The 13,746-nt window shown below is 42.5% G+C and overlaps 1 protein-coding gene across 3 annotated transcripts in view; it reads left to right on the top strand.

The window, feature by feature from the left end:
* The window catches only part of fars2 (phenylalanyl-tRNA synthetase 2, mitochondrial), a 102,705-nt gene that overhangs the window by 30,988 nt on the left and 57,971 nt on the right, over positions 1-13,746 (top strand). For all 3 annotated transcript variants that reach the window (XM_028968690.1, XM_028968689.1, XM_028968691.1), the window contains exons 2-4: positions 4,817-5,476; positions 6,433-6,595; positions 7,823-7,954. In XM_028968690.1, coding sequence (XP_028824523.1) covers positions 4,835-5,476; positions 6,433-6,595; positions 7,823-7,954 — 937 coding nt within the window. In that variant the 5' untranslated portion in view covers positions 4,817-4,834. The remainder of the gene's footprint in view (positions 1-4,816; positions 5,477-6,432; positions 6,596-7,822; positions 7,955-13,746) is intronic.

Below are 13,746 nucleotides of genomic sequence, written 5' to 3'. Positions count from 1 at the left end.
AGCATCCTGAGACCATTCATGTGTGGAGCTGCTTCTCATCCAAGGGAGTGTGCTCACTCACAATTTTTCCTAAGAACACAGCCATGAATAAAGCAGGGTACCAAAACATCCTCCGACAGCAACTTCTCCCAACCATCCAAGAACAGTTTGGTCTTGTATTTTTCAGCATGATGGAGCACTGTGGCATAAGTCCAAAGTGATAAATAAGTGGCTCTGGGAACAAAACACTGAAATTTTTGGTCCATGACCAGGAAACTCCCTGGATCATAAACTTGTGTTCAATCCTCAAGAGGCGAATGGACAAACAAAATCCCACAAACTGACTAAGTTTAAATTTTTTTTTGTTCCAGTTATTTTTTTGTTCTCAGTAGATGTCGTCCTCTTCAGCAGAGATCCTCTTTATCCCTCAGTGACAGCTGACACGACTCCATACCCATGCACAACTCTACCTGCCTCACTCTTGAAATTGGAGATTCATGTTGTGGGAGGACAGACAAACATTTTTTTTGCTGTTGCTGCAGAGACTCCCGTTGCAAGTCAAGACCGTATTTATGAATCTCTGTAGACATTTATGGAAAGGAATTTCTCATGATGCGTCTGTGAATGTGTGCTAGTGGCCTGTGATGTATCTTATTTAGACCAAGAGAGAGAGAGAGTGTGTGTGTGTGTGTGTGTATGTGATTGCCTGCTCTATCAGGTGTATTGATCTCACCCAGTGCTGCCTCTTTATTCTGGCTGAGGGAGATAAATTGCTGACTGTGAACAATCAGCCCCTGCCACCTCCGCACAATTATACCCAACTCACTCACACACACACACACACACACACACACAGGCTTTCTTTGAGGACCTGGCATAATAACTATGTAACATCTGCATTAAATGAGTAACTGTCTAATTTATAAAGGTTGACCCTAAACCTAATCCGTAAACTTGCCAGCCAGTAACACACCCTTGCATTGACACAAACTCACTCACTAAGTGTGGTACTTCCTCAGTGGCATGCACACAAGTGACCACTCATTCACTCATCCCGTTTGAAAACACTGCATGGACCTTCCTCCCTCACACTGATGAGCCGATGTGTGCGCGTCATGCTGAAACACGTTATTGCCGCAGACATGCGACGAGTCACGTAGTCTTGCGGATGAGGTCTCTGGGAAATATATAAAAAGGAGGCGTGATGTGGGCAGCATCAACCTGATTGAATTTAACCTGTAAACAGCTCAGTGTTTCCTTCCCAGATGGATTCAGGCTTCTGATGTAAAGCTTCTTCTTTCCTCCAGTCCTCTTTCTCTGTGTATGAAAGGTTTTCGTAAAATGAAACCAAATTGTCATTGATTACTCTGCACCACGTGTCATATGTTTTCTTCCACAGCTGACTGCTAGGTCTTCCTCTTCATTTCCACCCTGTATACTGTTCCACCATTCCTCTCTCTGACACCTGTGCTATATTTCCTGTGTGATAGGGTGGTAGTAGTGTAGTGGGTAACACACTTGACTATGAACCAGAAGACCCAGGTTCAATTCCCACTTACTACCATTTTGTCCCTGATCAAGACACTTAACCCTAAGTTGTTCCAGGGGGACTGTCCCTGTAACTACTGATTGTAAGTCGCTCTGGATAAGGGCGTCTGATAAATGCCATAAATGTAAATGTAAATGTCCACCAATAGTCAGTAGAGAGCAGCTAATCTCTTTTACATTCTGTAACCATTGTGATATGGAATTGAATTTATATGAATTAGAAAACCCCTGCAGAGAAAGACCTCTCCACAAATGGTGGAAACCAGAGAACGAGCAACAGGTTCCTTCTTTTCTCAGATTGCTAATATCTGGCATGTTGTTTTCTTCTCTCCAACATCAGGAGAATTTGTCCATTTCTTTCCACATAGGTGCTTGATAAGTCTCTTCAGTCTCATCACAAGACTAGAATACGCAGCAATTTGCTCCTGGCAAGTCTGCCTCTGCAGGCCATTCAGCCTTTTGCAGCTGCTCCAGAATGCTGCTTTTTTTTTTTTCTTTCTTCAACCTTCTCAAGTTCTCCCACACCACACCATTGCCACACTCCCTCCACTGGCTTCCTGTAGCTGTCTAGCAGCCTCCTACATCAAAGTACTCATCACACCCCGCACTACACCTCGCCCCTACGATCCTCCAGCACAGCTCGACTGCTCCCACCATCTCTCAAGGTACAAGGAAGACATGCATCAAGACTCTTCTCTGCTAAAAGGTGGTGGATTGAATGTCCCCTAGATGTTCAAGTCACTGAGTGTCTTCAAACAAATATTAGAGAGCTAACTTTTTCAACATATTTTAGATGAACTTTTTCAGTACATATGCTACAAGCTCAGGATTTATTTTTAGAAACTCTTTCTTACTATAATACCTGCCTGTTTTAAGATTTTTTTCAGGCTTTATTGCGCTTGAATCAAACTCAACTTGAATGTGCATTAAAACAATCACACCGAGACCCAGAAAAAGAGGTGGTCTCGGTTTGAATCAAACCGCAAACTCCAAAAATGGTGCAGTCCTCCTGATGAGAACGTGTACCAAACATAAACAGGACCAAACGCTATCACATGATTTGAGAACAGTGAAATATGGAGACATTTCCTTTCTCTCGATAGAGAGAAAGTTCTCACAGGATTTGAAGCGATGCATCTTGGTTCGCTTAGATTTTTCCCAGTGTTTAAGGAAACCGAACCCAGACGAAAATGATCCAATGTTCAAAGCTCGCTGACTGATTCAGACCAAATTAAACATACTGAGTGATTTCAAAGCGCTTGTGTAGGTCTGCCAAATACTCTGAATGGAAATGGGTGGCCGTGGTGATGTTTGATCCAATAGAAGCTCTCACGCAGCTCAACTGACTGATGAAAGTCCATGCTGGTCAGGATAGAAAGGTTTCAGGACAAACTGTACCACAGTTTGTATGGGGCTGGGAAGATGCAGACTGGTCAGGGTGCCCATGCTGATCTGTGCCACCACCAACAGCTCCTACCACTGGACCACAGAGTAAAGGAGGAATATGTCCTCCTTTTTTTTTTTACATTATGGAGATGGTCGTGTGTGTGTGTGTCACATAACTCAAGAACATGACACTACGATGGATTACTGGCACAAGACAAACTGCCAAGGGCATTGCAATGCTTTGGGAAATGTCCTGCTGAGAAACGTTGGGTACCTTTTATGGATGTTACCATGACACATACCACCTGCTGAAACATTCTTATTAACCAACTACACCCCTTCATGGAAACAGTATTCTCTTCTGGTAATGTGCTCTCGTAGCAGAGTAACTGTAAAAATCATGCATGAACGATGAATGAACACAACAATGAGTTGAGGTCTTGCTTTCATCTCCAGCTTCTCCAGCTCTGAATCCAATCAAGCATTTGTGGGATTTGCTATTAAAAAAAAAAGGTCTGATCCATGGAGCAAATCTTAGGTGCCGCTACTTACGGCTTTCTACCAGACACCGTAGAAAACCTTCTGAGGTCTAGCGGAGATCTGACCTTCTGAGATCTAGTGGAGATCTGTCCTTGGCGATATCAAGGCTGCACAGAGTATGTGTATTTATTGTCCGTCTGGCATATATGCGAAATATACAGACGCTCATCAGTAAATGGATCTGATTATTGAGACTTCATTCCCTAAGCTGTGTGCTGTATAGCCTCCATTAGCCTCCTCTCCTTGGTGACAGCTGGTTTGTAGTTAATAGCCTTGATGCCTGGATATGGGAAGAGGTGATATAAGCACACGGGTGAAATGATTCATCCTGGCCGCCGGAATACCCGCTCCTGCACCGGAGTGCTGAGTGGCTGTGTTTGGGCTCAGTGCCTGTGCGCATGTGGGTTTTGTGCAACGGTGTTATTTGTTTTATGACATATTGCATTTTCAACCGCTGTGTTCTCTTGGTTTTTATCTGTTTTGTCTGATGTTATGTAGCCCCTTCTCTGCACCCAGCGGGTGTTCCTGACACAAGGGTTTTGTGCTGATAGAATGCTGCTGTCACCATTTTGCTTGGTGGAGTTTAACCCATTTCCAAAAGGAATCAGTCCTCCATCATCAGCCCCAACCAGTAAAACCTGGCCCAGGTCAAGTCCATGTCGTTCATAATGCATCTTAGATATTTACAAATCCAAAAAGTATCTGTTTTTAAACTAAATTTAGCTCAACAGGAGTGAGTTCATGAGGTTGTGTAATATAGATGGGAGCTTTTTTGATAAATACAACACATTTGTGTTTACATGGGTCATCGTGCCTTCTACTGACCCATAGGACTAAAAGCCATAATCTGAGGGAGAGGTACAGCTTGAATACATGGAGAAGGTAAGGTCAGTTGTGGAGGAGAGATCACATCACTTCATGCAGAGAAAAAATGAAACGAGGGACAGTCATTCAATTCATCACGTGCCCCGCACATCACGTCCCCTGTTCCCAGTCCATTATGATATGTCATATCGTAAATAGGAAATGATTTATATTAGATCTCAGCTTAATGCTTTGATTTAGACCCAGCGGCAAAGTGACACACTTGAGATTTTGAATCCCCTCTTTTGTGTGCAGCAAAGGGGTCTTCTATTGTATGTGATGTCATTTCCATGCTTATTCATGCTTATTAACGGCATACTTTGGTCCTCCGATTCAAGGCGTCTGAATGATCAGCTTTTCATGAGTTATGGACTGCAATATTGATTTGCACTTTTCATGTCAGGTCGTGCAACTTACAAAAATGTGCAACAAGCATCTGGAGAAGTTTAGACTCTGATTAATGTTCTCAACATTTTGCTTTTCTTTTGTCCTTCCCAAGCTTCATGGAACTGCTGGCATGAAATTGTACCACAGACCCAGTTTCCAGTCCCTCCTTAAACACATAGAGCCTGTAGCTCGCCAAAGAATACCTTACTGCTTCAGAGCCAGTGGGCTTGCATCTTTACATGGACTCCACCCTCACAGGGGCCTGAGCAGCAATGGCTCTGCTTCTCAGCCACAGATCAGTCAGGACACTGTGGAAGTGCTGGGTCAGCCCTACCAACGCGATGACTACACCAACGTAACGGCAAAGATCTTGTCCAAGGTGGGTCGGGACCTGCACAATCAACCACACCACCCGTTGTGGCTCATGAAGGAGCGCATCAAGGCCCACTTCTACAGCGTCTACACTGGTCGCAGGGGCAACCCACTCTTCTCCATCCACGACAACCTGAGTCCCGTGGTCACAGTGGAGCAGAACTTCGACAGCCTGCTCATCCCACCGGAACATCCCAGTCGGAAGAAAGGCGACAACTACTACCTTAATCGGAGCATTATGCTCCGCGCTCATACCTCCGCCCACCAGAAGGAGCTGGTGCGCTCCGGCCTGGATGCCTTCCTCATGGCCGGGGACGTCTATCGAAGAGACGAGATTGATGCCAGCCACTACCCAGTCTTCCATCAGATGGAGGGCGTGCGGCTCTTTGACAGATATGAGGTAACAGAATCGGCATATGCATTTGTTCCATTTTCCCACTGCGCTATTTGGTGTTGGTTTCCTCTGACCAAGCGAATGTCTGTTAAAACTAATGCAAAGTTTGCATATGAACATTCGGAGGCACTCAAGTCACTCTTCATATTTTAGTGCATTCATAGCATTTTCTAATAGCTGTGTGATTGTGGAGGATGTAATTATAACAATGAAATTGTGGATTTACAACCTGATTTGTGTGATTCTGTGCTGAGTGCTTTTTTTCCCGCATTTTGGGGTTTCATTTGAAATGTTTATTTGTTGTTTTAATATGATGTGCAACATGCTAATATGAATTATTGGAATTAATTCTATTATTCTTTTATCTATCTATCTTTTATTCTATTTTGTTTGCTTCTTGTGTGGGTCTGAACGAAGACACCGATTCAAAATTCATCCTAGCCAGCGACAATTCCCATATAAAGATGGAATCAAATGGTGAAGGTTGAAATACATAGCCCTAGTTTTAAAGGTCCCCTGACCTGATTTTTTCTGCTTTTATATAGGTCTAGTGGTCCCCTAATATTTTGTCTGAAGTTTATTTTCAAAATTCAGCCGTGGTGCACAATTATGGCCAGTTTGAGCCGGTTCCACAATGAGATTTGCCCAGAACGTGCCGTTTTGGTATCTGTAGCTTTAAATGCTAACGAGGAGGAGAGGGGCGGGACAAGGAGGAGAGTGGCCTATAGAAGTTGAGGGGGCATTGGCGGAAATAACGTCATCAACACCATACACCAAGGATAATGTTTGGCACAGACAGGAAGTCATGACAGCGTTTTTCCAGAAAAATAAAACAAACCCACTGGGTTTGTTTTAAACCCACTGACTGAGCTTATGTTAACTAATCTCACAAAGTGAAATTTTCATGATAGGGGACCTTTAATGTGAGGTTGTTTTTTTTCTGTCTCCTTTTTTCTCCTCAGCTTTTTTCCCAAGTGGAGAATGGTGAAGATCTGACTCTTTTTGAGAGTGGTGGCCGTCGCACGGCCCAGAAGCAAGAGAGCCACACACTTGAGGCACTGAAACTGGTGGAGTTCAGCCTGAAACAGACCCTGACCCACCTGGTCAGACACCTGTTTGGAGAAGGTGGGAGTCTGCCTGCTAGATCTCTTGTATTTGTGCTTTCTAGGTCTATTGGCTAAGCTGTAGTCCATTAAAACATTGGGGAATTGGTCTGTTTTGGGGTTCATCACATTGAAATTTTACATTTACGGCTTTTATTAAACTCCCTTTCCAGAGCGACTTACAGTCAGTAGTTCAAGGGGCAGTCCCTCTGGAGACACTTGGGGTTAGGTGTCTTGCTCAGGGACACAATGGTAGTAAGTGGGATTTGAACTTGTGACTTTGTGGTCTTCGGGTTCATAGTGTCTCACCCACTAGGCTATGATCACCCATTTTACGTGTATATTTTTAATATGTACACTGATCAGCCATAATATAATGAACATTATGGACCTCTGAAGGTACCCGGTACCAGTCAATTGCAGATCCAGTTCTGATGTCTGTGAAGATTCAGAGTCGTCCGGGTGAATTTGTCTGACAAAAGTGACAACTAGAATTTCTTTCTTTAATGTAGAGATGTTTCATTCTGCATCCAAAGTTCTGTGGACATTGATGGACCATGTCTTTACCTTAAAGAAAGAAAGTCCAGTTGCCATGACTCAACTTTCAGACATCCAGTTTTGATGCTTGTGGTAACTGTAAGTGTTGGACATGGGTCAACTTAGGTCTGCAACTGTGCAGACCCAGAGCTGTGTTGCACTGAGTGTTCTTTCCATTAGAACCAGCATCAACTTTTGTCTGGAAGAGCTTCAATAGCTCTTCTATTGGATCAGACCAGTCTGAATCAGTGAGCCTTTGTCACTTGTGACTCTGACATGACTTCATGGATTTTTCTTCTGTGGATCACTGCAGATCACAAATGTCTCATAAGTGCTGCAGTTCTGAGGTCCCAGCTATCCAGTCCTCATAATTTGGTTTACTAAAATGGTTAAAAGTAATTTTTTTATAGAGATTAGACGTCTTTGGAAACATTTTTCACAGGAAATATACAAAAAAGTCCTTATTTAGCCATCCATCCTTTATAGGTCCTAATAAAACAATGAGGACCAGGTGCTCAACTCATCCAGATTCTGCTCAGGTGCACTGAATGGACATTCTCCATTTAGTAATGCATTCTAGGAGTACAGTTGGTTCCTGGAACCAGGAAACCAGGGCACAGTATTTTTGGAGTAGCAGTACCTCCCCCATCTACTTCATTCATAAGGTTGCCACAGCATTACATCATAGCATGTCTCTTCCTCACTTTACCAGAGCTGGAGATCCGCTGGGTTGACTGCTACTTCCCCTTCACTCACCCCTCCTTTGAAATGGAGGTGCGTTTCCAAGGGGATTGGATGGAGGTGCTTGGCTGCGGGGTGATGGAGCAGGACCTAGTGAATTCAGGTACACTGTTGAGATGCATGCAGAATTTATATATAAAGATACAGTCATTCCAAATCAGCGTTCAAGCTGATCGATGCAACCACCCAACACCCACCTCCCCCAAACACAAAGTTATATGATGCAAGCAGGGATTGAAGCTTAACTTGAATCTTTGTCACTTCCTACCTCTGCCAGAAGATGGAGCTGTTGTGCAGATGTCAGCACGTAAAATTGGCTGCAAGGAATATTGGGATTGCCTTTAGGGACTCATTGGCGCTAGGGGGCTGGGATGACCTTGGTTGCCCTTTTAGAAGTAACAAAGTTGACCCCCTCCCACCCAGACACCCACCTCCCCTCTACAATCACACCCTGCCCCCGTTGCCCCAACACACACATTAATAGCCATGTCTGAACTCTTCACTTGCTACTTCCCAGTATTGAATGGGTTGCATAATTGCACTCTCAATTTGCACTCTCACTCATTTTTCCACTTCAGTTAGACATGTTTTGAACCCGAGACCCATGGAACTGTGATCTGCACAAGGCTGCACTTGCACAAAATAAACAGAAACCACTTCTGCTAGCCAATTTTTAATAACATATCTCAATGAATCAAGCACTTAAATGCAGTAAAATAATCCTCAAACTCTCATTATTCTCAAAATAAATGAAAATTAAGTTAAAGTACAAACTGATTTAGTGAATATCATAAAACAATATGTAAAGTCTTCCAATTATCATAAATATGCAGTATGAATTTTTAAAGGTTGTTGGGGAATTGTAAAATAATAATATGAACCTCTTAAACACATGAGTGTACGACTTATTTTAAAGGGAAAAGAGGACTGGTTGCTGGGAAAAAATGTGGATTTAATTAGCTGTCATTGTTATTATGCTTCTGCATCATTTTTTTATTTGACAGTTTTTTACTTGCCTTCTTTTGCTGAAATACTGTCACATTGAACTTCAGGCTAATGTGAAATGTTAAAATGGTCCAGAGGGTCCAAAATTAGAATTTCCATGTGGCAAATTCAAGTAAAGATCTTCCTTTGGTGCCATTGGTAGATTGTACTCAATTCTAAAATTACAGTTATTATTGTGGTTCTGTTTAAAAATATTACTCCACATCTATATACAAATTAAATAGACATTGTTTATATTGCATATAATGGGGTTAATGTATTATATCCAGTATTCTTTACCCAATTTTCTAGCCATTGATGGACCAATTCTGGAACCAGTCTATCATTATATAAGTGCATTTCATTGGAAATGAAGAAACTCTTGTCCTCCCAACCAACATCACACTAGATGACTATGCAACAGTTCCACTACAGGGAGTGCAGAATTATTAGTCAAGTTGTATTTTTGAGGAATAATTTCATTATTGAGCAACCACCATGTTCTCAATGAACCCAAAAAACTCATTAATATCAAAGCTGAATGTTTTTGGAAGTAGTTTTTAGTTTGTTTTTATTTTTAGCTATTTTAGGGGGATATCTGTGTGTGCAGGTGACTATTACTGTGCATAATTATTAGGCAACTTAACAAAAAACAAATATATACCCATTTCAATTATTTATTTTTACCAGTGAAACCAATATAACATCTCCACATTCACAAATATACATTTCTGACATTCAAAAACAAATCAGCGACCAATATAGCCACCTTTCTTTGCAAGGACACTCAAAAGCCTGCCATCCATGGATTCTGTCAGTGTTTTGATCTGTTCACCATCAACATTGCGTGCAGCAGCAACCACAGCCTCCCAGACAGACACTGTTCAGAGAGGTGTACTGTTTTCCCTCCTTGTAAATCTCACATTTGATGATGGACCACAGGTTCTCAATGGGGTTCAGATCAGGTGAACAAGGAGGCCATGCCATTAGTTTTTCTTCTTTTATACCCTTTCTTGCCAGCCACGCTGTGGAGTACTTGGACGTGTGTGATGGAGCATTGTCCTGCATGAAAATCATGTTTTTCTTGAAGGATGCAGACTTCTTCCTGTACCACTGCTTGAAGAAGGTGTCTTCCAGAAACTGGCAGTAGGACTGGGAGTTGAGCTTGACTCCATCCTCAACCCGAAAAGGCCCCACAAGCTCATCTTTGATGATACCAGCCCAAACCAGTACTCCACCTCCACCTTGCTGGTGTCTGAGTCGGACTGGAGCTCTCTGCCCTTAACCAATCCAGCCACGGGCCCATCCATCTGGCCCATCAAGACTCACTCTCATTTCATCAGTCCATAAAACCTTAGAAAAATCAGTCTTGAGATATTTCTTGGCCCAGTCTTGACATTTCAGCTTGTGTGTCTTGTTCAGTGGTGGTCGTCTTTCAGCCTTTCTTACCTTGGCCATGTCTCTGAGTATTGCACACCTTGTGCTTTTGGGCACTCCAGTGATGTTGCAGCTCTGAAATATGGCCAAACTGGTGGCAAGTGGCATCTTGGCAGCTGCACGCTTGACTTTTCTCAGTTCATGGGCAGTTATTTTGCGCCTTGGTTTTTCCACACGCTTCTTACGACCCTGTTGACTATTTTGAATGAAACGCTTGATTGTTCGATGATCACACTTCAGAAGCTTTGCAATTTTAAGAGTGCTGCATCCCTCTGCAAGATATCTATTTTTGACTTTTCTGAGCCTGTCAAGTCCTTCTTTTGACCCATTTTGCCAAAGGAAAGGAAGTTGCCTAATAATTATGCACACCTGATATAGGGTGTTGATGTCATTAGACCACACCCCTTCTCATTACAGAGATGCACATCACCTAATATGCTTAATTGGTAGTAGGCTTTCGAGCCTATACAGCTTGGAGTAAGACAACATGCATGAAGAGGATTATGTGGACAAAATACTCATTTGTCTAATAATTCTGCACTCCCTGTATGACTAGGGTTTGGTGAAGCCTGGTGAAGTCAAGTGAAGCGAAGTGATTGTAATGTCATTGTAATACACAGCACGCACACGGTGCACACAACAATATGTGTCTTCTGCTTTTAACCCATCACCCTTAGTGGGCAGTGGGCATCCATGACAGGCGCCCACGGGGCAGTGTGTGGGGACGGTGCTTTGCAGAGTGGCACCTAAGTGGCACCTTGGCGACCTTTTGTTTACAGGGCCGCTTCCTTAACCGCTGGGCCACCACTGCTGCAAAAAGGTATTGATCAAAAACCATCAAATCAGAACACAATTATGAGATGTTACTTTATTTATTTCAGTTTGCAGAAGGTATTGCCTTTGATCCCCTACTTACTGAAACCCCTAGCAGTGGTCTCGCTTTTTATATTCTCGGACCAGCAGACTCGACACTGTACTCTGCTACTCCCAATTTGACTCCCAATTTCCTGCTTGTTAAAAGTCCTAAAGTGCCTGTAGTCTCCAACTGTGAGGCTCCTTGCACCTCCGCCATCAGTGCATCAGAGTTGAAACTCGGATTTTCTAGTAGAACCAGAAATTATTCTAATTACTACCTCTGCATTTTACCAGGTTAGCAGAGGGCTGCCATGAGCGGCACCAGTAATAATCAGTGGCTTGTATTGAACAGAACGCAATGCTGCGAAAAGCTGGATCTGGTTTCAGAGTTGAATGATATGTAGCTATTTATCTTACTTTTATTTTTACTTTGACTTGATTGGCATGCCTGAGGTGAGCAGTTATGGATTTGATGCTTCATCCAGAAATAGTGACTCACAGTGTATCGTGGGATCTGTTTTCATTGTTGAGGATGCAACTAATATCACCTGGATTGCTGAAATAACAAACTGGTCAATTTAAGGTCATCTGTGTTCTTTCTGTTATCTCAGCTGGAACTTTTTGGGTCAATAGGAGAGCATGTTGCTAAACACCATCCTTCCAACTTTTTATCTTGTTGGGAAAAAAGCAGATATCCAGGTCTCACCAGGTTACAAACATAAATGCAGCACACTGTGTAGACATATAAGGTCATGCATTCATCATCTCCATACCCTGTGTGAGTCTCCCTGATATGCTTAGTGACAAACTCATTCCCTGGTTGATTGCAAGCCTGTTTGCCGAGTCAAGTTTGTCATATGCACCTAAGTCAATGAGATGCATCCCGCCAGCGATTGAAGGGCTCTTCTCCAAAGCCACTTGAGCTGCTCTATTACCACAGCCCTCATTTCTTCTCTGCATTCCAGGCTGAGAAGTGCACTCAGACCTCAGGCCTCTATACATTTTGCACTTTCTGATATGAGACTCGGGTTCCTTTTTTCCACAGAGCGAACTTTTCTAGGCCTGTCTACTTTTAGGTGTAGAGGCCAACGACATTGTTCCTTTAATGTCTTATATCTGTCAGCTACACTATCGGCACTATTTGTGATTCACATTCTTGCTGTCACAGTGTTCCTGGTAATAGGAAGTGACATTTCCTACTTGTCCATCTGTACACTAACTCATCCACACAACGAGCATATTTTTTCGCCTGGTTTTGACCACAGAATTTCTGTATACTCAATGTAAGAAATTGGGAAAATGTTCCACACCTGTCAGTCCCACACAATTTGGTAATCATAAATCGAAAGCCTGTGTGTCATCTAAAATTCCGACCTCACATCTCTCTCCATTTGTGTCATTGAGTAATGCTGAGAAACATTTACATTTAAGGCATTTGGCAGATGCCCTTATCCAGAGTGACTTACAACGTATTACCAGTAGATTAGCAAACTAAAGATCTTTACACTGATTTGCCAAAAAATTAAATAATTATAAAAACAAAAAAACTAAAATTTATATGTAATTCTGTGAAAACCAAAGGCTAAATTGCATTGATTGTGCCTGTGGTGTCTTTTAGGTTTTAGTTTTAAATGGATTTTCTCATGAATACCTGACTGCAGAAATTCAGCTAAAAAAATATATTTTGTATTTTTGATTTTAAGTCATCTAATGGGTTTCATTGGTAAACACTTTTATTGGTATTCTTCTGTTACTTTGAATAGATTTTTTTTTTTTTCATTTTAGTTTAATGGAGTATTGCATTTTATTCAGTTTGAAACAAAACATATTAGACCTCAGCATTATTCTTGGCTTTATTTTCATTTGATTTTTATCTTGTAATTTTATGACTTTAATTTAGTCGTTTACGACTTTTTTTTTGTTAGTGGTCCTAAAGCAGCACTTTAGGCTAAGGGTCCCTATTGAGTGTCGAAAGATATCCTTCCTTTCCTCATTAATCATTAATGGGCACAGTCCATAGAATTACATAGCCGTGTATGTAATGATGGTGTTAGTGGGATTAAGCTACCTGGGAGCAGCTTCCAAGTCGCTGTTAAAGGTAAGAACCAGCCCAGGCTCATCGTGTCTGCCCTGAGGTTCTTCCTGCTGCAGGGCACAGCTTTTTATCAGCTTAACAGAGCAGCACACTGCTAAAGGGAGACGTCTTTCTTCAGGCTGGAATGCAGAACTACAACCGTACTGGTTCCGTGCTCTGCAGTACTGTGGCCCCGGTTCTGTATACTGCAGCACTGGGGCAGTGGTGTGACACAATGCACCACTGGAGCGCTGGTTCTGTCCTCTGCAGTAGTAGAGCACCGCGAAACTGCTGGGACATGTTGGTGGACTGGAAATTCTGTCATGCATTTCAAACAGAATAACTGGTTACTGAGGTTACACATCTGTGCACTTGCATGCGTGTGACAGAAAGACAGCGTGTGTGTGTGTGAGTGTGTGTGTGTTTCTCAGTTTGCAGCATTTTGGTGAGAGCTGTCCCTGTCCCCTTGTCCTTCTTTTCCCTTGTTTGCAGCTGCTGGAATAGTGGCATGAATGAGATTGTGTTTCAACCTGAGTCAGTCTGTA

The sequence above is a fragment of the Denticeps clupeoides genome, chromosome 2 (assembly GCF_900700375.1).
Source record: "Denticeps clupeoides chromosome 2, fDenClu1.1, whole genome shotgun sequence".
Taxonomy (NCBI): domain Eukaryota; kingdom Metazoa; phylum Chordata; class Actinopteri; order Clupeiformes; family Denticipitidae; genus Denticeps; species Denticeps clupeoides.
Note: the sequence above shows the minus strand (reverse complement) of the source record. Positions and strands in the feature narration are given on the sequence as shown.